The 27,661-nt window shown below is 42.7% G+C and overlaps 1 protein-coding gene across 2 annotated transcripts; it reads left to right on the forward strand.

The window, feature by feature from the left end:
* Window positions 1-856: 856 nt before the first annotated feature.
* Window positions 857-26,595, forward strand: LOC101064871 (E3 ubiquitin-protein ligase SMURF2-like). Of its 2 annotated transcripts, none has more exons than XM_029850650.1 (20): window positions 857-1,264; window positions 8,323-8,361; window positions 9,084-9,192; window positions 10,730-10,869; window positions 12,847-12,912; window positions 13,050-13,134; window positions 13,262-13,345; window positions 14,243-14,454; window positions 15,551-15,635; window positions 15,956-16,114; window positions 16,406-16,459; window positions 20,221-20,443; window positions 22,086-22,189; window positions 22,279-22,393; window positions 22,542-22,720; window positions 23,046-23,183; window positions 23,265-23,385; window positions 23,626-23,827; window positions 24,046-24,121; window positions 24,200-26,595. In XM_029850650.1, exons 1-20 carry the CDS (start codon window positions 1,213-1,215, stop codon window positions 24,297-24,299), a joined length of 2,343 nt encoding a protein of 780 aa, XP_029706510.1. In that variant the 5' UTR covers window positions 857-1,212; the 3' UTR covers window positions 24,300-26,595. The 2 variants fall into 2 exon arrangements, with proteins under 2 accessions (XP_029706510.1, XP_029706511.1); XM_029850651.1 differs by having other exon boundaries at window positions 10,730-10,863.
* The last annotated feature ends 1,066 nt before the right edge of the window (window positions 26,596-27,661 follow it).

Here is a 27,661-nt window from a genome sequence, read left to right on the forward strand (position 1 = left end):
GCCTAGGCCTAACTCTAATTGGACCTAATCCTACCTTTTCTGGGACCCTAACCTTACCCCCTAACAATGTCCGTTAACATCAGGGTAATCAGATATGGGGATGTCCGCTGGGTGGAAGGACCGCACTTCATCTGTCCTGAACCCTGAGCCCCTCAGGGTCAGACTGCAGCCTTGCCGCTCATCCACACCATGTATTTGAGATTTTGTGGCCGACGTCCTGGGACTGTTATCTGCGTGCCTATGAGGCACACAGAATCACAAAAGTGAAATTCAAATACATTATACCGTCTTTTCCACAAAGAGGCCATGGGTTACATGGGAGAGAATTTGCATTTTTCTGTGTTTTCTGGCAAAGAATAAAATAGAGATATATAATATGAGTAATAAAAGTGAATGCTGTGACCCTCGTAAATGGTGATACAATTGCTTTGGACAATTTCCATTGCTGCTTGTTTGTTTGTGTTTCCTTGACATGCTTTGGGAAAGGTGTACAAGATGGTGGTTAGCCCAGCATAGGTGTATGGTGTACCCGCACGACAGATAAGTATTACTATATTTCAAACTTGTAAATTAACAGCAAGCTGTGTGCACAGAAACCTCGTATATGCAAAACTGAAGATAACCTTCCCTAAATCCACCGCTAGATGACGCTGTACGTCTTTCTATCCTGTAACGTAATATTTTCTCTGGGGAAAAATATTGTGTGATATTCGCTCTATTTATATTATATGTGTTATGTATGTACCTGACAACTGCATTCGCACAATCCCGCCAAAGCAATGTAAAGTCGTTTATTGGTAAATATAAATTGTTGCTTTTATTTTGTAAGGCCACACCGGATGTGCTTTGCATGAGCGCCTGCTCAGCGGGCGCGCGCAGTCCTCACAGCAACACGGACGACATCATTGTGCGGATGAAGTGCGCACTGTTCACTTGATTTACAGCAATACGATGATTCGCGGAGTGAACAAAGTCTGGGAATGTTGATTGCACTTTTTAACAAAAGGGCCCCGGACGAGAATGTTAGAGCATCGCAGCGATTTGACATAGTTAATGTCATGTTACGCGCAGCCAGTTATGATTAGCAATGGTGATACTAACGTCACGAGCTAATTCAAAGCTAGCAGAAGAATTGTTTTGGAACAACTCACCCGCTGACACATGATTTAGACACTTTTTGAGCATTTTCATCAAGCTGGAACTCAAAGGGGAATGTCTAGCCAAGGAGTTAGGAGAAATGACCCAGTCAAGCTGCGGTTGACAGGTAAGCCACTTTTATTTACTCCTCTCCTGGTGTAAGGGTTAGCAGGGTGGCTTAATAGCCAGCCAGGCTAATGATAGAGGCTGGCGGACACGTTTTTCCCTGGTAACTATTACTCATTCCCGTTGTCGCTTGGATTTCCCTTAATAGCCATTAATTCGTTTGATTTGGCTGAATGCGAATTAAGAGAGCACACATTAACATTGAAAGATAACCTCGGAAATGAGCTTCGGTCGATAGCAAACAGCTAAAACGCCTAAATTGAATCAAAGTAAATACAATTCAATTAAGATTCCTCGAGTTACCCCAGCACTTGCTATATCAACAAATGATTATGCCAATTATACACGATGAAATACACATTTCTAACCTTATTACTATCATTATTAGGACCTTTACGCACTTACACGTAGCACTTTCTATACGTAGTTTGTGTTCTCAACATAAATCATGATGTCATTCCTCATGTAATGGCTTTCCATGTGTTAAAGAAGTAAAAGTGTTGAACAAAACCTCCCACACGTGTTGCTCGTTGTGTCCACTTGCATATATTTGTCCATTTATGACGATTCTTTTCCATAATTTTCCTTACTTGGAGGCTGGAGCTAAGGTGGATCAGAGAAACAACCTTTTGTTCCCAGAATTATTGCAATCTAAGTTTGAAACCCGCCTCAAATGTCCTGTTATTGCCTGTTATTGATACCCTGTGTAAATGAATTGGCTGTTTAATTTTGCAGACGAGTGAACAGCAGGTTCACTGGCAAGTTGCAGTGATACAGCGGAGAGAAATGTAAAGTTCACGGCGCACGATCTCCCCAAGGTGTCTTAACTTCTTATTCCTGCTTTGGGTCTCCCTTTTCTCCCCCGTCTTCATATGTGGAATGGTTTAAAATGGGCTGCGGTGGTCTTCGGGCGGAATGTCAGGAATGTGAAACCTCAGAGAGGAAATGTGAGTCTTCCCAGTCATAGACACATGCTCTGTCTGGCTTCCATGAGAAAGAAAAGATAACGAAATTTGTGTGGGGGACAGATAAATTGGGGCTCAAATGGCAGGCCGAGATGAGGGTTGGTGCACGCGCAGGGGCGACGCGTCCACATTTAGACTTGTGCGATCATCGAGCGTCGTGTTTGGTGGTGTTTCAACATGACAATCCTGTATTACTTTGCCGTCTTCTCTCTTCGCAGGTGTCATGTTGTTGTTTCTTGGCATGTGGTAGAAGTCAGTAAACCCGTCACGTTTCGCCGAAGCCGATCCCCTGTCTGGTCTGCAAGGCCTCGTCTGCCAAAGCTAATCAGAGGTCTGCCAACAATAACCGCTCCTGTAATGGAACAAAGTTATGGACCCGTCTTTGAATGAATTCCTGAATAACAGTGTTGTCATCTCGGCGGGGGGTTTAGGTTTGCGCCCGCAGCTGGCCGTCGCCGCTCGAAATAATGAAAGATTTCCCCGCAGTTTACTGTCAGTCGTGTAGAAAAAAAGAACCTGGAATTTGAGAGCTGTAACTCAGGAAGCTTACAGTTTGTTTAGTCTGTCTCTGCCTGCTGTGCAGCGAGAGTGCTTTCCCTTCCTGGATGGAATCTGCACTTTTTCAGCCCTCTGATATGAGATGCACGAGAAGATGAAACTTTCTCCGTCCTCCTTTTCAGACGGAGCGACAGGGGTCATCACAGGGGTCGCTACAGGGGTTTGTGTGTGTGTGTGTGTGTGTGTGTGTGTGTGTGTGCCTCTCTCATTTTGGGAAGCTCATTCCAGACGTGGTGTGTGATTCCAGGAAGCTGGTGGTTTAGATAAAGAACCAGCTCTTGTGCATTTTAGGTGCTTTTTAGGTGAGCTTGGCAGGAACCAGTGTTTCACCGTTCATCAGCGCCTCTCATAAAGCACAAGTATGTGTTAGATTGTACGTGCACTTTTTCAGGGTCTGTTTTCTCAACTCGGAAGATAAATGAAGAGCGAATACACACCGTTTTTAAATAAGGCCGAAGGCTTCCACCTCTCGGGCTGCTGATGGAGGCACCGTCAGTTTATCAGCGGTGTGACATGAATGAGTTTAATCAGCATTTAAGGTCATAATTCTAGTATTGGTATCATTTAAACTGCAGTTTGGAAGGTGGAAACGTGGTTGTGTTGGTGATTCTGACTCATTTGAATGCAATGGCCCTGACTCATGACAGTAACCTGTTGGCAGCCTGCTTTCTGCTTTATATAAACCTGTCAGAAGCCAAATTTATGAACAAGCCGTCTGCCAATGTAAAGTTCTTAAAAGGTTAATAAGCACTGGCCAAAATTCCAGATTCTTTTGTAACTTTCCTCAGAAATTTGGAAGACGTCAGTGGTGGTTAAGCAGATGAAGGCATCAGCTTTTATCACTGAATAGTTACATATTTTGTGAGATTGATGGATCAGATCACGAGGGAGCATCTTTGTCCACCCCTGAAACAGTCGGGCTCCTTAGATCAGCTGTAAGTTGGAGGAAAACTACATTCTTTTTTAATTCGAAATCATGTTTTGCTTGGTTTTCATTCGTCAGATCCCAAAACTTCCTATTATTTCCAAGAGATGGCCTCTGACGCCTCTCTGTTAAAGCCTTGGAGAGAAATGAGTCTTGAAAACGTAACGTGCCATTGACGGTTGTGTTGTGGCCGATCTGGCCTTGTTGAAGGATTTAATGAGACTGTGGCATTTGTCAAATATGAAGCTTGAGAGCAGCTTGCAGGATATATCAGCCAATACAAAGAAGAGCAAAACCAATCCTAAAGAGCTGTAAACACGTATTATGATGACTCTCTGCAACCTTATTCACACCGGTGATCCCTTTGACCAGCATGACCAGTCTAAGACACGCCAGTTTGGATTAGTTCTTACGTGTGAAACCATAATCTAGTTCCTTTTGCACAGCCTCGCTGAGAGACTTTTCTTGTTGAACCCAATCCTCAGTTTTATCTGCCTTTCAGATTATCTTCTGTACTTCAGAGCAGGAAGATGGAAAGACTGAGCACCTCGCTGTTGCGTAACAGCCTCTGAGTGGAGGAGGTGGTCTTCAATATGCAGAAGACATTAAACTTTCCAAGCGCTTCAGGAGGATTTTCCTGCTTAATATTTCTGGGCTGCAAGGGAAATTATGATTGCAGGCCAAAGATTTAAGTATTTTTAAAGTTGAAACTTGTTTAAAAAAAAAACCAAAGGCAGGTATTTAGCATATAGATGGTATTTGACACCTCTGTTCCTCTGAGGTGCTGCGTCCTGCTATTCCCTTACTTTTGACTTCCTCGTCCCTTTCCTCACGCGTCCGCTCGTCCTGCAGGGTTGTCTTCGCATCCATCCTGTCTGATTTTGTTTCTCTTAATCACCCCCCCCCCCCCAACGCTCTTCTCCGGCTACCATTTCTGCGGTGCGTCTCCCCACCAGTCTGACCAAGCGTGCACGCGTCTGCGAGTGACAGAGACAGACGTCTGTCTGGTAGACTACTCAGAATGTCGACTGTACAAACAACCAAACACACACACACACACTCCCTTAATCTGTCACTCCTGTTTCATCCCTTTTTTTCAAGTGGGAGAAAGACGGTTGGAGGAAATGAGTGATGCTTTGGTTTTATGATGGAGGGGAGGGTTGTCTGGGTGGCTCAGACGGTGCCAGTGTGCCGCACCATCCCGCTGGCATTTAAACACAATACCAACAACGGCAGGATTTCACACCAGCTGGAAAATAGTGCCTTCTTTTCTGTTGTTCCCCCGGTATCATCCCAAGTAATAGGCCAACTTTAAAAACCCCCCAAAGAAAGCAAATGCTCACATGCATGTAAAAGAAATTATTTAGGTGTGTTGTAGTTATGTTGGATATTAATACAAAGCCTGGTTAAAAAAAGGAGGATGGTAAGCGACTTAATCCTGAAAGGATTCTGGTACAGTAGTAAAAAAACAGAAAGAAAATTCAAGAAATTGCTCAGAAAATCAGGATTCATGACCAACCCCTGCTTCACACCAGTACAAAAACAGCCTCCATATTTTGATATCAACCAAGCGAGGCGATTACAGAGCAGTGGAAGTATTTTTCCAAACATAATCTCATTGTTTCGGTCTAGAAACACCCGTCCGGGATGATGGAGAGCTGAGAAAGAGGTGCTGATTATGTTGCCATGTTGTTTAACGGCCTCAAACACATCGCTATGCTTTATTCACAAACTCCCGTGTGTGTATGTAGCTGGCTCCGCTCTAACTCCATCAATTTCCACAGATAAAGTCGTCCTTTTCAGGGGTGAAGACGGCATAATCTCTGATTATCATCCCTCTGAATTTCCATCCCTTTGCATTATGTTGTTTTGCTCTCCTCACATCCCCCCTCTTTCATTTTAGGAGTCCTCTCACCTCTCTTGGTCCCAGCTGTCTTTCCTGAGTACGCATGGTACCTTCCAGTCTCGATTCCTGGTTCTCGGCGTCTCCTTGGTGATCAGAGTGGGGGTGGTGAGGTTGGAGGGGCAGTGTCAGTTCTCGTCTTTTGGTCTTTGAAATGAATGACATAATTGGTATCCGACGCACTCACTGGGCTGGAGAAATGCTTCAGTGGGAGTCTGGGAAGCAGTAATGTCTGCCTTAAAGAAGTCTTCTGGAGGTTAGATGTTCAACGTGGCGGCGTCACACCATTTTACATACCTAGAAATCTTTGTTTGAATCAAGAGTTTTTCATTGTGGATTTGCTGTGGTGCCATAATATGAGTTGCATTGGGTTTGGGGTTTACAAGGAAGATGGGTATCAGCCAGGTGGGGTTATATACAGTCCAAGGGTTCTAAAGGAAAACTTCAATCCAACTGACCCCAGTTTATTTAAATATCGGGGGGAGAAGAGGGGGGGTTACTACAATTGTTTCTTTGAAGTGTGGCATTATAAAGGTTTACTTGTACATTTCATTAGGGCTTTCTTGCTACTGTAAATGATTTAAAGCAATTTTAAGAGCCCATAACATCAGATTCTAGATCCCAATTACGTGTACGGCATCTTTTCCTTGTTGAGTGCAATGGCGAACCTGTCACTGGTGTGGAAGTGGGTCCTGAAACAGAAACCTGGCAGAACTTACTGGGGTTTACGCTTAAAAAATGAAATGTATCTTTCTGGACGAAACTGTACTGCGAGGTGGAAACAGGTTAGGAGATTCCCTTCAGGGACACAAATATTGCATCATCGGAACTCCCACGGTCTCTTGTATTTACAGCCTTTCACCTCTTGACCAGAACTAACGTCAACCTTCAGACTGACCTTTGAACTTAGACAATACACCATTTCAGCCACCTCCACCCGCCTGTCTGAGAGCCATTTTCAATGTATAAAAGGCCAGTAAGTGGAAATAAATGTTATGACAGGCAATTAACCCTCATCCAGGTTTGTGGCATTGGTGTGGTTATTTTACAGCAGAGTGAGATGGAATGATAGGAAATTGGATCAGAAGGTGGAGCAGAGGATGTCTTCACCACACACCTATAAAAAGCAGTCAGGACGGGCTCCCTTAGTCCAGCATACCTCAATTTCCTGAGGAAATGGAGACGACAATGGTCTTTCTTTCCCAGGCTGGAAGCGCCTCCAGGTGAAGTCTTCACTGAGGTGTATGCCCAGGTACTTGGAGCTCGAGACCACTTCCAAAGCCGTTTCCTCTGAGTTTCCAGAGATGTGCGTGCTTCACTTGAAATCCACAATCATCTTCAGGATCTTGTTTTAGAGTTTGTTCTCTCTGAATCAGTGCTTCAGATTTTCCACCTTCTTCCAGCATTCTGCCAGTAATGTGTCCCACCACAACTATTGTCTGCAAACCTCTCTATATGTGAAGTAAATAAAACAGCTGGGGACAATCAGCCGGCAGACATATGTCAGCATGGTAAACAGGAGGGGGCTCAGCACAGGAGCCAGTGCTGAGGGTGATGATGGAGGGAGTTATGGATACTGACTGACTGTGGCCTGTTAAGACGTCTAGGATCCAATTACACTGGGGGTTTCAGTCCTAGTGTGCGTAATTTCTGTGTCAGATTCTGGGGAATGATGAAAGCAGAGGTGAAGACCACAAAGATGTTGAAAGAGCTTTTTATAGGAAACATGACCAGCCTCTGGGAACTATCAGGGTCACTGGTGGATGGTCGGGGAGGCCTGTTGCTTTTGGAGGAGAGGGATGATGCTGGTCAGGTATGGACAGCTGACAGAGACATGTTGAACCTCAGACATCCCTGGGATCATCTCACATCTGCTGCGGTCACTTTGAGGGGTGTCATAACTGATGACGGTATGTCGAAGGCTGGGGAAGGTGCAGGGGTCCTCAAAAGGGGCCCTATGGCACTGTGTCTCTCCCATTCTCTGGGCTTCATTTGCCACAACGTGTGGCTTTGGCCACATGTGGCCTCTTGGAGCCAAGACTTAAGTGGAGAAACCATTGCTGATAAGATCTAACCCTTGCATTGAACCAGACTTTCTGGCTCTTTAAAACTTTCCAGTCTGCGAGCTAGAAGCGGAGACAGTGTCACTGGGCCACACACTGATGGTCCCTTCCCTCGCTTTGTTTTCACACAGGACGTAGAGGGTGTCAGTCATGTCAAGCTTCACAATATCCTGTTTTTGAATATTTCGTAGGCTTTACCACACTCAAATTGAATCCAACGATCAAAATGCTCTTCTAGACTGATGGGGGGGAGCAGTTCACTTTAGGTGAACAGTCTTATTAGTAAACTGCATTTCTTGAATTACAAATGATGGGCAGCTGAGTGCATGAACCAGAGTCCCAATATTACACTTACACCCCTTCACTTTTGGTTTGTTTAAATGGTTTGTGAAGCCTGAGTTGAAGTGAGGGTAATGTGGCTTCTTTAAACATTTGCTAAATGCCTCTGTATTGGTCTCATGCTGCCCTCCAAGTAAGAAGTAGAATTCCCCATAAAAGTGCATCCTTTATTCTGTTTTTTTAACCGATGTTTGGACTGTTTTCTCTGCAGCTGGACGTTGACATCTGCTCGCTTGTGCAAACTGTCTCATTTGCGTGAGGCTAACTGTACTGACACTGACATATATTTTTTTGTATCCCTTTCAGTCTTGTGTGCAAAGAACCTTTCAAAGAAAGACTTCTTCCGTAAGTAACGCCTATTTTTAAATATTGCTATTCCTGTCCTATTTCCTCCCTCGTGCACGACGACTTCGTCAGCCCCGGCGGGTGCACTTTCAAGCAGTCTCACAAATGAGATCTCATCGGAGCCGTTAAACACGGAGAGCCCCCATGACCTTCATCAAGTCCTTAAGGGGCTATTAAAAATATTTACCTATGAAGGGATATTGTTGTTTCTCTGCCACTGATGTGAAACGTCTCATTGCTGACAAAGTCGTTTTATACAAAAGGAAAATGTGACATATTTCTTAACCTTTTGTGCTGGCTAGTTTCATCGTTAGATCAGTGAATAATGACAGTTGTGAGTTGGTGGTTTCCATTACCCTGCAGGTCACGAATACTGACAATAGCGGACTCGTGTCACATAAATACACATGATCCATAGAGGGAAACCCCACTAAACACAATAGTGCCAGAACAGGTTGAACCTGCATGAAGTATCTGCTGAGAGCTGTCTCCCTTTCTGTCTCCTTGCCCGTCTGGCTGTCTTCCAGTCTGGCTGCGCTTTGTCTGTGGGCTTCTGTAGCTTTGCAAACAGAAACCTGAGAGTCAGCAAAAATAAGAATAAATTCAACTGTGTTTTAACATGTCGGTACCTTTTTACACACTGACAAGACCTCAAGCGTACGCAGCTGCTACATAACACCCTTTTTTTTTTTTTTTTAACATTCTTCTGTCTAATTGCACAGGTTTGCCAGATCCCTTTGCCAAAGTGGTGGTAGATGGCTCAGGACAATGCCACTCTACAGATACTGTGAGAAACACGCTGGACCCAAAGTGGAATCAGCATTATGATCTGTAAGTACAGCCTAGTAGTGAAATCACATGATTATTAAGAATAATTAGGGAGTGCAAGTGTGTACATGTGTATAGATTTACATGTTAGCTCGGGTCTGAAACGTACTTTTATGGACAACATGCTGGTCTTGCTCCTGCGTGGAACACCTGTCTCTCGTTTTTTCTTTTTTCAAGGAACAACTGGTAGAGTGACATTTTATACATTCCATAGCTCAGTCACACAGCATGCCAGGAAAAAGGCGGTCATGATAATTCCCTCTAAAAAACGGGCATGGATTTGACCTTGGGTGCAGCATGTTTATATTCTTTTATTAAAAGGGCTTCATATTTGCCTTGTTGGAGTGTTTTTAGAGAGCAGCAAGGCCAGTCTGCATGTTTAAACTTTATAAATACAGCATAATGGTGTGAAAGAATTGCGTGGAACTGCGTGATGTTCAGTTGAAAAGTAAATGAGGTTTCTAAATGCATCTTTTATGATATAGAGTTCTCCCTTTGTTTGTGATTTCACATGGACAAATTGGTGAATTATAAGAACACTCTTTATTCAGGCAGACACCTTTCTGCATTGCTTGTTGTGTTCTTTAACATCAGCTTCAGGTCTCCTCCTGCTTTAAAAAGCGGGTTTCTTACCAGTAATCCTCTTCCTATAGTCCAGGAAGTGGCAGACATGCCAGACAGAACGTCTGTGTGGTGAGGTTGTGGTGGTGGTGTGTTGCTCACAGCTTGACACGGGGTACTTTCCAGGTGACACTGATCTTGCTGTGTAGTACAGAAGATGGGTAGAGTAACTTGCAGATTTAACTTTTTGTATGGACAAGAGGATCAGAATACATAGACCCAGTTAGGTTTTGAATGCATTTTGCATACGTTAAGTAGGTTTCCCCAGGATGTCTTCAGGCCTGGTGAAGGTGGTAAAGTTATTTGCCACAGGGCTGAAATCGGACTCTGCTCACTCACCATCCCCGTGGCTCCTGCCTAGGCAGACCATTTCCTCAGTCACTTTCGCACCAGCGCCAGTATTTCTGTCCTACGTTTACACCAGAAATGTATTTGCAGCAGTGCGAACACAACACCAACGTTCGTATTTCACGAGCCACAGAGGTCTATACGTTCTGCATTAAGTGGTTTCAAATGCTCTTGTTTTGCTCTTTGTTACATGTCACAATATGGGATAATGATGGGATGGGATCAATACTGGCAGCTAGAGTGTAAACTTGTGAGTGGAGCATTTTTGTGTTGAATTCTGTTTTCTTTACAACAGTGGTGAAACACACTGTGGGGATTTCAGCCAAATTTGCACAAACCCAACAGAAAACACAGTTTCTTAGTTTAGTCTGCCACTTCCTACCCTGTCAAAGTCAAATGTCATATAGTTGTCGGTTTATTTTGTTTTTGTGGTACGGTAGTTTGATTCTCCAAAAGTGTTTTTATTTGGGCGCCGAGTCAATGTCATGTTTCATCAAACTCTTTTTGTTTGAAAAAATAAATGCTGCTTTCTGCATATTGACCTTTTTGGCTTGATATCCTCCACTGCCAGATATATTGGAAAAGCAGACTCCATCACCATCAGTGTTTGGAACCACAAGAAGATTCACAAAAAGCAGGGTGCTGGTTTTCTGGGCTGCGTCCGCCTCCTGTCCAACGCCATCAACAGACTCATAGACACCGGCTGTAAGTGTGCGTATGAACATGTCTAAATAGGTCACTGCTGTCTGCTCTCTTTGCATGCCTATTGTACCATTTTTTTCTAAAATGCTATTTCCTCCTGTTAGTGAAGTTAAGAAAACGATAAAAGGATGAAAAAAGTAAATGTTTAATGTAATTTAATGCACATTTGAGAAATTATACTTTGCCGTCCTCATTTTTCATGGATTAATTCAGTCTGAAGGACACTTTAATAATAAACATTGATCATCAAGCATGGAAGAACACCTTGTGCGTTTGTCAGCTAATCTTATTGCACACCTTTATTTGCTTTCTTAAGATGCGTTTTTGTTCAGTGGTGTCACTGCTTTGGCATACCAGTACACCCACATCACACCCTACAACACACCTTATTTGTGTGTCAGGTATGTTGACAACATGGAGACTGTGATCGGAAGATGGAAGTCACAATATTAGCGCCAGACCGGATGCCTAATGCCTGAAAGATGGCGTCTATTGATTGACCATCCATTGCCACACACAGACACGGTAGAGGTGAAAAATGGAAGGGAGGCATGGACTACAAGGCGTACAGTGGTCATATCTGGCCTGACTGTGCCCAGTTAGTGGTCTGGCTAAAATATGCATGTGCTTAAAAAGAAACAATCACAAGACCACACAAACACATGCTAACAAGAAGACTTTGTAGATTTTCTTTGGTTTGGATGTTTCAATTCATATGCGTAGTTCTTTCAGTGCCAACATAGATATAAAAAAACCAAACCTTTTTTTTTTTTTTAAGTCTACACACACTCGTGCACGCTCTGGCACGACTGTAGTTTACTAGAAGTTTGTCTAGCTCAGCAGAGCTGCACTTCCTGTAGCGCTGCAGTCAGAAACCTCAACGTCTCCTGACCCCACATATTTCAACACACAGCAGCTTTTGATTACAAATGTTTCCTCTGGTTGAACTCTGTTATTTATATGTACATAAGGAGGAATGGCGGTGCCACTCGTGAACTTTCCACAGAGACAGACGCATACAGGCAGACACGTGTAAGAAAAAAAATAAAGCTGATATCCAAAAACATTCAGTCAGTCACATCGTGTGCATTTACGTGCAGTTGTGTGGCATCTGGTTTACCACCTTTAAATGTTCAGTCACTTTGTTTTGTTCATGTCTTATTTAAGCAAAAATCTGCTTACAGCATTTCAGCTATGCAAGGCTTAGACCATTGCTGTTTAGTCTAGACACGTATCCGGAACACACACACACACACGCACACGCTAATGCCCTCACAGAAACACACAGCCTGAACACAAGCTATTCTTTCTTTCAGAGAACTTTGCTTGGAGAAGAATACTTTAATTAACAAACACAAACAAGTTGCTGTGTTGCTCCACATCAACTTTTGATCAAAAATGAACAATGAATAACAGGATTTCACTCATTTTCTTTAGCAGCTGAGGAGTTTATTACAGCAGCAGAAAACTGGAAGAACACCATAATTTTACAGAGATACGTTGCTTATTTTTACTACCAAGGATGTCAAAGATATAATTTGTTGTCGGGCACACATAAGTTTATGAATGGTCACGTGTGGTCAAGTATTCCAGACTTCATGCATAGACTCTGTTAATTATATCATGCCCAGAAGGACTTCAGCTTGGTTTTTAGAGGGAGAGGCTATCCCTGTGACTGTCTGTGTCTGCATCTTATTAAGGACAGTTGTTCCATGTGTGTGTGTGACAGTACTGGATGCTTTATGGCTGCTTTCACCATGTTTCTGTGTAAAATTTCAAATATTTTACACGGTCAGAGTGAATAAATACATTTAAATGTTCCACACACTATCAGTTCACATTTTTGGCAAAATGATCGCAAAACACAGTTGGTCTTTTTTCTTTTTCTTTTTTATAATTGCCTAAATATGCAAAAATAATTGTCATTCCTGTTAAATGTAAATTCTGGCATTTCTTTAATCATGTCTTGTTTGTTTATCTCTGCAGATCAGAGGCTGGATTTAAATAAACTGGGCCCCAATGACAACGACACAGTGAGAGGACAAATAGTTGGTAAGAAACACACTCACCCTTTAGCGTCTACTTGACGATGGACATATTTCTTGTTGAAAGATTTTAATTATACGAGCAGCATATTTGAAAGGGAATTGTCTAACTCATCTATTGTCTTGGCTTTATTTACTGTGAAGTAAGCCTTCAGTCCAGAGATCGAATTGGGTCTGGGGGGCCCGTGGTCGACTGCAGTCGTCTCTTTGACAACGACTTGCCTGACGGGTCAGTTGTTTCAAAATTGTACACATCAGAAATCATTGGTGTCGTTTAAACAACTAAATAATTGCCCTTAATGGTAACGATAGACAAGAATGTCTGACCCTGTTCGCTAATGTGGTTTCATAAAAAGCTGGGAAGAGAGGAGGACGGCTTCTGGAAGGATACAGTACCTGAACCACATCACACGGACCACACAATGGGAGAGGCCGACAAGGTACATTTGTGCAATAGCACCTCGTTTATTGTGGTGCCACGTGGAGCCAGGCGAGAGACTCCTCTTAATTTTACCCGCTACACAAAGTTAATCCTTATCGTAGCCACATTCTCAACAGGTTGTGTGAATAGTTTTGATATTTTTAAATGCAAAGAAGACGGTAGAACCACACAAACATTTAGGTAATTTGCAACGTCTGTAACCCTCCTCCTCACTTGGAGGTAGTCATGGTAACATAAGCGACACCTAAATTTGAGGAAGTTCAGTCCATTTAAGTGGAAGTGCTGTTTCCCTTTTGTTTTTTTCTCAGCCCTTCTCACAACACAACAATAATAATCTGTCAGTACTCCAAGTTGATATCAATTTCCTTAACCTTAACCTCACCGCAGCACACAAACACACATACAAAGCCTGGTTTAGGGTTTTACTTGGCCCCAACTCATGCAGGAGTGACTGCCGCCTTCCTATTTACTCAATATCCGTGGAGCCATTAGGGCACCACCTTCACGTCTGGCTTGTACTCCAAATTTCTGATGGCCATCTGTCAGCATTATGGGCAGTCTATGCTATTTAAAATCCGCATTTTTGTTTTAAGGTCTCCTTTGCCCATATATTACATATAAAGCGTTAATATAGAAGCATATTTACTGTGAAGGAAGTCTGTGAAGTAAGCTCTATTTTTATACATGAGAATTTAGTTGTTTTAAGTCCTGTTAGATAATTGACCCTTGTTCAAAAGTTAGGATTATTACTGTAGGTGCTCACGGTAAACAATCACGAATATGAATGAAAACCGTGAGTGGGGGGGGGGGGATGGTCGGTCTTTAAGATACATTTATAAAACATGCTGTCTGCACATTCACCCTTATAATACCACAAACTTCTGCCTTTTTCTAGGCCAGCATCGGAGTACTCTAGCCCATCAGGGCGTCCACTGAGCTGCGTTGTTGATGAGAACACACCAGTGATGACGCCTGTCAATGGGGCAGAGGCCAGCGTGCCGCCAGGTGAACAACGCGTTCAGGAGAGACGTGTTCGATCGCAGCGCCATCGCAACTACATGAGCCGAACACACCTGCACACACCACCTGATCTTCCCGAGGGCTACGGTGAGAGTTCCAGTAGAAGTCCAAGTGCGCTGTCTGAGTCTTACATTTTATTCCTGCAGTCTACTCACTTGTGTCTCCCTGTTACTGTTTGCAAACACTTTCCATCATTGGAATGTTATTGGCTTTCCACACTGATATTCCCACAGAGACTAAAAGAAGAAAGGACAGAGTATTTATACATTGGTATTTTTCAGAGAAGTTCTTGGCTAGGGTTTTGTGCTGTAATTCTTAAAGAACGATTGAGCTATGGCATCTAAAGAGAACACATAAGTATTTTGTTCCAAGATCTGTCTTTCTATAGGAAAAAGGTGCACTTGTACAGTTACAATACCCACATCTGTTGAATCAGTTCTGTAAGTCGCGGTGCCGTGTGTCAGCAATTTTGAATGCATTGTTGGAGCAGTTCTTCCCGTGAATTATCCTGCTGTGTCCGCTGAGCCTGGCAAGGTTAGACAGAGTGAGTCACAGGCGGTCCAAAGCGTTTGAGCTTTCTTCCTCAGCTGAACCCTCTGAACCAGCAGGGTGTGGTGAGAGAGAAGGAATATATGGGGGGAAAAAGAAGGAAAGGTTGGTAGGACTTGGGTTGTGCCGGTAGGAAATAGAGGGTGGTGGGGGCAGTGATGGATTAGTGGGGTGAATGTGCTCACGTTAATACCACGTCTGTGTGGCAATTACACGTTGTGCCAATGTTTGTACAGTCGCTCTGCGTTCATTCATGAGCTGGTATCGGATCTAACAAACCAGCGGTGGATATTTCCCTCCCATTTGTTTTTGTTGTCTTTGTTAATGTTGTACATTAGTGGGTTTGGAGTGAGTAGCAGCAAATTTCTTTTGGTTCCTTGTTTTTTTTAATTGAAATAATCAGGGTGATTATATGGCAGAATGATTTTGTCAATTAGGATCAAGCGGTGAATTATTAGCAAGGAGCACCACTGAAAGAGGTCTTTGATCTTTGTTGTAAAGTCCTGATCCTCTTAGGAAAGGCTGGGAGATACTCACTATATACTTTGGATTGTATGAATTTCATCTCTGTCACCATCAGTTATGATTAGACTCCCCAGTTACACACAATACTTATCATTTGTCTCTGTTTTAGAACAAAGAACTACTCAACAGGGGCAGGTCTACTTTCTTCATACGCAGACTGGAGTCAGCACCTGGCATGACCCCCGTGTGCCCAGGTATGAGAGTATTCATGGACAATTACATCACATCTATAAATGCAGATTGTTCACCTCAAATCGACTATAGGTTTATGCTCCTGTAGTGGGAATCAAGTGTTATTTCTGATTTATTAAACATTTTTAATGGTGCATTGCAGTTTGACTTTTGCACTCAATGTCTAGGGAGCAGCTAACCACAAAATATCTTTCGTCCATCAACCTACACATTAAGATCCATGCTGTAGGATCAGCAAATCCAATTTCGAAAAGTCAATATCTATAGTTTTACGAGCATACATTGTATATTTATGGTAATTGTTTGCATTCATTTCAATCAGAGACCTAAGCAACGTTAACTGTGAGGAGCTGGGTCCACTGCCTCCAGGCTGGGAGATCAGGAACACAGCCACAGGCCGCATCTACTTTGTTGACCACAACAACCGTACAACCCAGTTCACAGACCCACGACTCTCTGCAAACCTGCATCGTGTACTCAAGTAAGCACTCGCCCAGACAATACATGCATGCTAATGAGTTCGATTTCATGAGGGCCAATTGCGGCTTTTGAAATAATAATGAAAGACACCACAACGTAATTTCAGAATAATTTGTAAAAGCTTATTAAACCTGATGCTCTTGATATAATGTAGCACTATGTATTACTAGATTTCTGTCTGTCTGCCGGTATTTAGAAGCCGGTCTTGTGCCATTTTTGCCCCCGTCATACTATTTCCAATAAAACTCCTATTTCTGTCGGTAAATTTTTCCTTTGTCACTTTCTCCACCAGCCCAACTCCAAACGGTTCTCGTGTAGCCCCGGAAAGCCAAAACACTAACCTCAGGTAATACACACAGGCCTTTGGGGGGAAAACCATGTATTTACATGCTTGCGTGTGGATGATAAAGCATATACATGCATGCACATGTTGCTTGGAGTATCTAAGCAATGCAATCCAGCATCCAGGACGGTCTGCACAGACACAGGACATTAACGTTCCTCCAATGAATACGAAGCTGCTAACAAGACTTCGTTCAGGAAATTAAAGCTAATCTTGTGTTATTACGACTGCTGTGAGCACGATTCTCATTTGGTTCTCGTATTCTTAAAGCTGCCGAAAATCATGGGAGCGTTTTTAAATGAGAGAACCAAGAATGGGTGATTTTTTTTTTCAGTGGTCTGTATACTATATTTTACACCTGCAGTCGTTTGGCAGGTAACAGAACACTTTGTATAAACTTTTCACAGAACGGTATTTTAAACATTTGGTGTAGTGTACATTTTTTTCCTGAAAACAACCTTTCCTAGAAATTCCATCCACATATATCAAAAACAACTGTCTTTGTGAGTTGTAGCTCCCAAAACTCTAAGCTGTTCTCCATTACCTACATTGGTGCGCAGACTAATAGTGATTCAGTGCCGCCGCGAGTCTTACATAGTAGAGAATGGAGAAATGAGTAAAAGACATTCTGATACGAGCTTTAATGGGGTTTTTATGGAAATGATCACTGCATGGGTCGTTTCTTTCCATTGATACTTTGAACTCTTTTCAGAGTTTCTTATATTGGCTGACTTATTTTGCCTTTAAATCTTTTAGTTTATATATTCCTAATCATCCCCATTCATAGGAAGGGGAAAAGACAACCAGAATTTCTTCTTTCTTTTTGTAGTTACCTGATTTATTCCTCGTCATCCTGTGCGGCTTCATCTTCTCAGCTCCTCTTGTGTCTGGGCTCCATAACTGTTCAGCCTTTCTGCTGACTTAGTGTCACAGCATCTGTCTTTATTCAATGCCAGGATTCAAAACGTTTAAACAGGGACAGCTGCTGGCAAAAGACAAAATACGACTGCGAAACCAATTTAATGTTTGAGAGACATCGAAAATCAAGATCCGACTTTTATTTGTGCCATCCAAGACTGAACTCAACAACAAAGTTCTGAAAGTCTGTTTCCGCCAGAGGAAACTGTCTGCTGCTAAGATGTCAGGTGAGGTTCAAGGGTTGCAAATCTGGTCAAATTTGCAATCGTGCACTTTACGCCTCAGTCCTTTAGTTTCACTGTGTCTCGCACGGGGCCTAGTACCGCCAACCCCAGACAGATGGGGACCTTGAATTGTCAGACAGTCTGACACAGCTACATGACTGTGGTCTGCCGCACCGTCTCGCACATGCTCAGCATCCTCACTTCCACGGGTGCTAAATCTCCTATGTCTAAAAAAATTACATCAGGGTTTGCCCGATGTACTTCGAGTCGCCTCAGGATTTAGACTTAGTCAGCAGCAAGCAGGTATTTTCCTAACCAAGACTCAAATCTTGTCTACATTAAAATAGAACAGTTGAAGGGAGAGATTATTATATAATATAATTAGGGCATTTATACTGACATGATTGCAAGTTATTACCTTAGTTATGCACGTAAAATAATTCAAATTAAAACTCTGCTCGAGAGAAAGTCATTAAGTAAATGCAACGCATTTGCTTCTGTCAGCAGTCTCATCACGGCAGTCTGTCTGCTGCTGGTTTCCTGTGCTTCCTGTTTTGCTTTTTTTTTTTAATCAGAAGAGAGCAGATGTGCTAGCATACATAGATTAGGAGCATTTTAAGGTCACATGTTTTTGTTTTTTGCCAAATACACATTTAAGTAAAGAATCCTCTGCACATTCAGTGTGCAAAGTTCGGTTGACCTTCCTGTGTTTCAGGCAGGTGTTACAGAGCAAAACACCAGCTGCGCTAAGGCCAGACGGACTCATAAAGGGCTTCTTGATTCATTGGGACAGACTTAAAGTAGTTTTTGCGGCATTAAAACCTGTGCATAAACCCTGTTTCCAGTCCAGGTTGCTGCTGCAACACCATCTGCATTCACATAACCAAAGAAAAAAGAGGTCCTATAAGGCTCCAGACATGGTCAGACCTTAATTTCTCATCTTCTCCCATTATTTTTTTCTTTTTCACAGAATTTTAAAGGTTGAAGTTCTGTTCAATAACTGTCTGTGGCATCAGAAGTAACTATTTCACTGTTTTCACTTGGCTGAGTTGCAGCATTGCTGTGGTGGTAATTTCTATATTTTCCATAAAATATGTTGGGCTTGTCCTGTTTGGAAAGTCAAGAAGAAGAATGATGTTGAAACATATTTTTAATGACACAGTTCTCTCAGAGGGAGAAAAGAAGCATGTAGAAATTATCCTTTATTATATGGTTCTTGAGCCTCACAGCTAAAAGCAACTCAATCCGTTTTTGTTTTAAGGCCGTCTTTTCTCCCCGTCCCATTTGCTAAATGACTGCTTCTTGTAGTTTTAGCCTTTCTCTGACATGCTAAGAGAACCAGCAGCTGCCAGCAAAATAAATAGCAGTGGACTTGATTATACAGGGGTAGACTGGTGAAACACTGTACCCATTTAGCTTGGAAAGAAAAGAGATGAGGCCCTTTCAACCCACTGAACCAGAGAAGCCAGTTGTGCAATGAGTACTGGAATAAGTGTGTGGCTGTTCTAAAACTTAACAAGATCTTAGTGTCCATTTTGTGTCCCGGGCCAGGGCCTCTTTTGTGCCATTTCTGTTTCTGCAACTTTAACATTGAGGTTCTTTAGGTTCATTGACTCTTCTTCCTCTTCCTGCTCTCTTGTCTTGCTGACCGGAGAGCTGAATTATGTATTTTCAGGCCCACCCAGGCATCTCACCACCAGGCGCTACGTGAAGGCCACCAGTGGAACGCCGCTTTCTACTGATTATATACTGTTTTTTATTGGGTTATTTTTTAAATTTTTTGACAACTTGGCCTCTATCCGTCCATCTGCCTCTCTTCAGTTCTTTTCAATCTCACTCCTCAATGAGCTTCAACTTGTTTAAAGCTCATATAATCACTGCAATCTTGCGTTTTTACCACATTGCCCCTGTCCTATGGAAGCTTTCCTGAAGCTTTGAAATTTCCTGAAAATTTCTTCAAAACCGGTTTTTGAGTTATTTTGCTAGCAGACAGACAAACACTTGCCGGTTGTCTCAGAACCTCCTTGGTGGAGGTCATAAAAAAAAACAGAAAACGCCACTTGGCTGTGGTAGATGTTGGTCGGCCAGTTTCTTGGGCACGCCACTTACACCTACAGGTGTCCTCCTCATTGGCAAAGCACCGACTGGGACATGACCCCAGGCATGCCTCAGACATGCTGTAGCAGCGTCTATGTGTTAATTTTGGTCCGTGAGGTATTGTATTTTTTTGCCGTGATTTATTCTCAGACCATTTACCATTGCGTAACGTTTCATAGTCTGGCTCTCTCTTCTTCCTCGGTTTTTAGCTCCCTCACTCTGTTTTCCTTGCCAGTGAATTTGCAGTCTGTTCACAGGTGTGGAATCTATTTTTCTTAGGGTTTGAATGAGAGCAGGGAATTTCTTACAAAACCTGTGGTTTAATGATGAAGAGGGTGGGGAATCCCCTCCTGTACATATTCGTTTCTTCTCTTTGCATCAAAGTGGAACACAGGAAAATGCTCAGCACATCTGTTAAAAGTGCTCTTTCACTGAATAATTAATCAAACTAACCTGGCTTTTTGCTCCCTTGTGTCTCGTCTTCTTCTCCCTACCTTATTGAAATCCTCTCCATGCATCATTCAGTCTCCATAATCATCCAACGCAAGTGAAGGACCAAAGTGTTCCTGTGGCCCCTCTGCAAGCTCTGTCCCCCGCCCAGCTACCTGAAGAGGCAGAGTGTCTGACTGTGCCCAAATATAAGAGAGACCTTGTGCAGAAGTTGAAGACCTTGCGCCAGGAGCTTTCTCAGCAGCAACCCCCAGCCGGTCACTGCCGCATAGAGGTCTGTCGTGAGGAGATATTTGAGGTAAGAACAAGAAAAGGAACTTGTGTCGCTCTGCAGATGCAAGTACACATGTTAACAGCACCATAGGGTAGTGTCACCTGCACAGCTATAAAGGGAGCAGGTAGGATCCACTTGCTTTGTCTTTGGCGATAGTGATCTTTCTTTATTTTTAAAATAAAAAAAGCTCTCTGCCAGGTATCAACATGTACACTCAGAACCATTAGGATAATACGCACTTTCTGGTTGCTGATTTTGTAGGTGGGCACTGATCCGATATCAATCTTGATAATAGTGACTGTCGCTGGATCACTATGACTGGCTGTGGGTAGAGCTTCTAGGTATTACTGGTGTTAAATAATCACAGTTGTCCTCTTTCTTCAGGGAAACAAAATTTCTGACTAATTTTGAAGAATATGAATGTAAACTTTGGCTGCACATATGGATGAATAAACAGTAAACATAATCTATTAGTTAAACAGTGATATCAATTATTAAAGCTCAATGAAGCATATGCAGCTCATTAATGAGACATTAGTGTCAGATTGGTATTTGGTTTAACAATATTAGATATTTCTATCCGTATTAGAGCTGGAAAAAGATCAGATCCATCGTCCCTAGATTTCTCCATATATGGACACTTTGAACGTTGGGGGGCATCTGAGCTGTGAAATCACAGGCATAAATTAATGAGCATGCTTTTAATTTACAATGAATTTGTGTAACAGGTATTTAGAACAGTCAAACCCAAATAGTTATGGGAACATGCAACCACAAGTGTTCTTCAGTTTTCTCCGACGTGCACCAGAAAAGGCCTGCAGAAGCACAGACCCTGTTCTCAGAAGTACTTCGTAGTTCCCAGGGACAAGCAAAACAGAAAGTCCTTCCCAACACCACAAAAAAACAACCTTGATTTCTATGTTACTTTCCTTCCTCTCCTCTGTCTCCCTTTCTCCCTCAACCGTTTGTTGTACCAAAGCGAGGCATTCTTTCTGGATGACCTCAGCACCCAGAGGAATTGATGGGGGAGCGGTCAAGACGGGGAGGAGCGAGCGAGTGAGGAAAGCAGCAGTGGCAAGTTAGGGGGCCAGACATAACTTCATAAGTAGGAGTTGAGCAATGAACAATATGACTTCATCCTCCTCCGGCGTGACAGCTGTGGAAGAGTGAAGTGTGAAAACCAGCCCTGCAGATTCACTTGAGTGTTTCACGCAGCCACCGGCGCCGCACATTTCCACTGGCAGCGCTCACACATGTTGGCGTGCACTCACAATGCTTCCCATGGGATTTGCTGGCACAAGGGACAGTTTTGGGAGTGATGCGTCTGCTGCGTTAACCTGTTGGATACGTGCGCGCGTGTGGAATGTTTTAAGTTTACACCGATGCCAATAATGTGCCTGTGCATTCTTCTGCACACCAGCTGCTCAGCAGAGGCCGTTTAGATCCATTCTTGGACCCTTCCTTGTGTCTACTGTGCTGTCAGTACAAGACATCTGGGAAGTTTGGAAGTTCTGTAGCAACAGATTTTAATTTTCACACTAAACCTGAACTAGCTTGAAAATCCCCTCAGATCCATCCTGATTCTGACTCCTGGTATCGCGATGTAAAAGATGGTCTTATCTCTCTCTGCTCAGCCTTGACTTGTTTTGTGTGCGTTGTTCTTTAGGAGTCCTACCGCCAGGTGATGAAGATGCGTCCAAAGGATCTCTGGAAGAGACTGATGATCAAATTTAGAGGAGAAGAAGGTCTGGATTATGGAGGGGTTGCAAGGTACCGTCTATCCAGTTGTGGTTCTGAATAGCAGTATGTGATGTACATTTTTCACATTGTATATGTGCTTGTGCATGCATATACATCAGGGAATGGCTGTACCTGTTGTCCCACGAAATGCTGAACCCCTACTACGGCCTGTTTCAGTATACCAGAGATGACATCTACACTCTGCAGATTAATCCTGACAGTGCTGTCAATCCGGTTGGTATTCATTTCCGTCTGAGGAAATCCACATTTTTAAGTGTTGTGCCAGGACAGGAGTCTAGTCCTGGTACTAAAACAAGACATGTGAAATCAGTTTTAACTGCTGCTATTGTTTGTTGATTAATCCCCCTGTCTAATGTTAAAGGAGCACCTGTCATACTTCCATTTTGTGGGTCGCATCATGGGCATGGCGGTGTTCCACGGTCATTACATTGACGGAGGCTTCACGCTGCCCTTCTACAAACAGCTGCTGGGCAAATCGATCACTCTGGACGACATGGAATCTGTTGACCCCGACCTCTACAACAGCCTTGTCTGGATCCTGTAAGACTTTTCCCCACGTCAAATATTTCAAATATTATTTTAATCAATCCAAGGGTTTAGGAAGCATGGATGACTCACTAGTGGGAGTGAGAGGATTTGATGTTGGGAAATAAAATGAAATTAAACCAACTTTGAGTGTTTACTGCCCCCTGCTGGCAGTGAACGAAACAGCATATCATTTCATCTTTCCACGCAAGATTTACGTATGACTTAAAAAAAAAAAAAAAGAGAGACTATATGTACGTAAACATACTAATACTGTAGGTACGTTAAAGCAAAGAACTGAGCTCAAAGCAATTTTTTCCTCTCCACTCCACCTCTTCAGGGACAACGACATCACTGGTGTCCTGGATCATACTTTCTGTGTTGAGCACAATGCTTATGGAGAAATCATCCAACATGAGCTCAAACCAAATGGCAAGACAATTTCAGTGTCGGAGGACACCAAGAAGGAGTATGTCAGGTATGAAGTGGTGCATAACTCCATCATGTGTGTGGCTGTTGGTGACCCGGTTATATTTTCATGCTCCCGTTTCTCCTGTAGGTTGTATGTAAACTGGCGTTTCCTGCATGGCATTGAGGCTCAGTTTCTGGCCCTGCAGAAAGGCTTTAATGAGGTTATTCCTCAACACCTGCTCAAATCCTTTGATGAAAAAGAGCTGGAGGTAAAACATTTTTTTAAAAAGTCAATCGTTACCAAATAAGAGCTATTTAGCTAGGATCCAGAAACAATCAGCCCGGACCAAATAAGTTCAATACTGGAGCATATTTCATATTAGCTTGTGATTTAGCTTCACGTATTCTTCCACAGAAACACGTCCACTATTTTCACCCATGTTATTAGTTATTCATAGGCTTCAAATATGGGTTAGGACTAAACTCTAATTATCCCCACCTTCCTCCAGCTGATTGTATGTGGCTTGGGAAAGATTGACATCTCTGACTGGAAGGCCAATACCAGGCTGAAGCACTGCACGCCGGACAGCAACATTGTCAAGTGGTTTTGGAAGGCTGTAGAGTCCTTCGACGAGGAAAGGAGGGCCCGACTACTGCAGTTTGTTACTGGCTCATCCAGGGTTCCGCTCCAAGGCTTCAAGGCTTTACAAGGTATAAAAAGTTCCCCTTCCAGGTCTTTATTCCTGTCTTTAAGGCTTTTTTAATAAGAACTAGAAATGACTCGTACTGTATGACTATACTCTAATAATGTAATCTACACGCCTGTATGATTTTAATCAAATAACATATTCATAAATCCCCCATCATATTAATGGAACACTGGAGGGCATCGGCCAAGGGGGTTAATTCACCACTGTCCTTGACTGCAGGTGCTGCAGGGCCCAGACTTTTCACCATTCATCAGATTGATGCCAACACCAACAACCTGCCCAAAGCCCACACCTGGTGAGTGCCTCGCGTCTGTTCACAGATAGCTACAGGAAATCGAGTCCTCTGAATCGCAAACCTGTCTTTTCTCTTCAGCTTCAATCGGATTGACATTCCACCCTACGAGGGTTATGACAAGCTATACGACAAGCTGCTGACGGCGATCGAGGAGACTTGTGGCTTTGCGGTGGAATGAGACGCACTGAGGAGCGTTCGAGCTGCCTGCAGTCTTCCTCTTCTCTCATTTATGCTCTTCCCTTTACTGTTCGATCAGCTGCTGCTATATTCATTTTCTACTCATTTTTTGTTGTTGTTGTTTTTCAAGGACAAATTCAAAATAAGACATGAGCGAGCAGAGTTTGCGTTCAGAATAACAAGGTGCTCAATCATCTCATTTCCAGTCAATTCATGAAGCAGGTTTCAGTTTCATTTCACTTCTTTTTTTCCCCCTGATGAATCCGCTTGACTCGCAGTTGAACTGATTTTGTGCTACTGAATCTTGAACACTGCAGGTAGCCATTTCTTGCCATTGGTAACCAACCAAACCTCACGCTATTCTCACCCCTCTGACTACAGAGTCCAAAATCCGTAAAGGTCACATTTAGAAAACAAGTCGTTCTTATTCTATAGCACAGACCGGTGGTCATTTTTGTATCCGTACACGTGAAGGCTTAGCCTGACGAGCACGTCGTTTTCACTTTAGAACGATTAGGGAGCGTATCTTTATTCCCCTCAGCAACAGCAGTGTGGCCTCAGCTATTGTGAACATGTTTGTGCATGGAAATATGTTTGTTTGCTGTGAAGGTTGATGTATTTACAGCACCTGTAGTCTCCTGTATCTGAAGCTGCGGAACTGACTGAACCTCATCCCGGGATTCACCTCTTTACAGAGTTGCTTGTCCGATTCTGTTTCTTGCTGTCGCGCCACACTTGCTGTCCTGGTCGGACACAGCTGTTTATGGGACCATGTTTGCCAAACAGATGTTCACGTACAGATGTTTGTTTCCAGTCACGCCATTAATGTTAATGGGCAGCCTTTTTTTTTTTTTGTCTCCATCTTATTCTTAGACTTTAGAGCACTTTACAAACTGAGCAGTGATGGCTGGAATGCTTTCTCCACATTATTAGATTTCATCTTGTCTTTTTAATTGCTATAGGATCACAGTAGAAGGTAATAGAGAGAATCTTCACTTTTTTTAGTATCCATGTACAAACACAGTTATTTTGTATTTTGCTTGGTCTTTCTGTTCGGTTTAAATGTAAGCATGTTGGTGTCTTTCACTGACCTCTTTGCATTCTCAGGTGAAAGGTGTCCTGTTTGTTGTGTCACGGATTTGTGGGTGAATGTGAGGAGTGGTAGGACCGTTAAAGGATTCTTCTTGTTGGCAGAATAGGGACTTTTTCTTTTTATCCGTGCTACCGTGCTACTCTGAGAATATGAAAGACTGAGTTTGTAGCTGGTGCCGCAGGGCTGTGGCAGTGAGGAGAAAGCTCCACCATCCTGGAGCTGCTGGGGGCTTCACAACCAAACTGTCACTTATGTTGCTCCAAACCACAGAGGTGTCGGCCCAAAGCAATTCCATCCAAAGAAATCCCTGTGCATGAATGGATGCTCCAGATGAAGTCTATTTATTTGCAAAATTATTATACATGTAAGAAACAGTTAATATTCTTTTTTTTATATATCTAAATATGTATGCAGCCTGACTTTATATGTAACCATAAACAGTTTGTAAGGTGGTACTCCTTGATCTTTTTTTTTTTTTAATGTCATTTGACAAATGAATCTAAATGAGTACAATAATATTCTTGTCTTTGTACAATTGCAGAAAGTTCATTTGGTTATATTATTATACCTTTATTAACCAGAGGCAAGCGCATTAGCCTTTTTGCACATGTTCTGCATTCTTGGGGTCAAAGGTGTAATCAGACACTTCTATTTACAACATTTTACTTTGTAAAATTTAGATACACGCAGTCTTGATATGCACCGTTTATTTTCCTCCACGGTCAGCTGCTCTTTTGTTAAGAATTTTATTTTCTGGCTGGTTCAGTCTTTTGTGCGAGTGGTGAGTGTCGACTCCGAAGTTGGATAGCCAGATAGATCACAGTGACCAATTAATGACAAATTGTTTTCTAAGCTTTGCTTGCATTGACTTTTCTGAGTGATTGGAATTTCTGTACCTCAATGGTTTAATAGGGTTAAATCATGGTGATTCCCAAGTTAAAGTAAATTTACCAACATTATGGAAAGAACAGGCTTACATACTGCAAGTGTGTGTGTGTTTGTGTGTGTAAATGAATCATTTTCTATCTGCACCGTGTTTCCCCGTCTATTTTTGTATTTATTGTCTCAGTATGTTGCTCTGTTTTTGTGCTGTGCAAGCTCGTCACTGGCGAGACACAAAAACACAGTTTAGAGGCAAAGAAATACACTTCCTGTACCCTTGAGGAAAGCTGAGCAATAAAACTATGCTGTTTGGAACACACAATATTGTGGTTTATGCAACTGGGTTGTTGTCCTTTTTCCCTTTTTAAATTGATTCTTTACAGGTTTGTTATTTAAAATTCATGTTTACTGAATCGCTGGCAAGTAAATTGGTAACATTTGCCTTTCAAATGCTGGAAGCTGCTGCAGAATTTAAGTAACTCTTAAAACTTACATTATGAGGTTATCATTTATTACATGTTCTACAAAACAAACTTTCGAACCGCAAGTGGACCAAAACGCAAAAGAAATACGATGCAATAACCTTCCCGGTCAGAAGATGGCGCTAATTTCCTAATACGCTGGTTGATAAACTGCAGTAGAACAAGACAAAAATCCTAAAGTGGTCCATCTGTGAATTACCAAACAAAATGGAATGTCAGGCAGGAACCTCCCTGTTTAGCACAACAGGTAACACGGCGATTTTATGAAGTTATATTTATGTTTGCAGCCAGGTTGCCGCTTAGCGGATGTCATTTTCCTCAATATGAACGCAAAAACGAAGAAGAAGCAGCGTTAGAACAACCGGCCGGGTGGAGATGGAGGAAAGATGCAGAAGTTTTGTTGCCATGTGAGCATTATCTGTACGTGGACTTGGTAAAAATGAATGACCACACATATTGTATGCTGCACACCAAAAAAGGCGAAGCGTCAGTCTCAGGGAGACGGAGACAGGTGAGAGACAGACGAAGGCATAAAACAAGGATCAATATCGGCGTCGCTTTTCCCAAATGGAGGTCTGTCAAGGTGGCCAATGGATTTCAGAACAACACCGAAGTCGCCTTCTTTCTGTTGGATCGGTGAGTGAGTCTGTCCTCCAATATTTGAAGAAAGCGGTGGGTTTAAATTAGTTTGCGCATGCGCACATGTGATGTGAGTACTGCGCTATTAATTTCTCATCTGCAATAACAAACCTGTGGATTGGAACAGTTTGTTGTCCCAATCTCGGAAATCTTTTTTTTTTTTAAATGAAAATGGACGTTTTAACGGGGTTTCAACGGCAGCTGAAAACGTGCCGAATCGAACGGAATAATAAGTTAAATCACCGATGATCCAACCGCGGATGGGTT

Source organism: Takifugu rubripes, chromosome 17 (genome assembly GCF_901000725.2).
Source record: "Takifugu rubripes chromosome 17, fTakRub1.2, whole genome shotgun sequence".
Taxonomy (NCBI): Eukaryota; Metazoa; Chordata; class Actinopteri; order Tetraodontiformes; family Tetraodontidae; genus Takifugu; species Takifugu rubripes.

Bases quoted from the DNA above. Each gene is read 5' to 3' on its own strand.
- LOC101064871 (XM_029850650.1), top strand. From the start codon at position 1,213: ATGTCTAGCCAAGGAGTTAGGAGAAATGACCCAGTCAAGCTGCGGTTG. The intron at 20,444-22,085 runs GTAAGAACAAGA...GTTGTTCTTTAG, and splicing joins GTCGTGAGGAGATATTTGAG to GAGTCCTACCGCCAGGTGAT. The intron at 22,394-22,541 runs GTTGGTATTCAT...CTAATGTTAAAG, and splicing joins CTGACAGTGCTGTCAATCCG to GAGCACCTGTCATACTTCCA.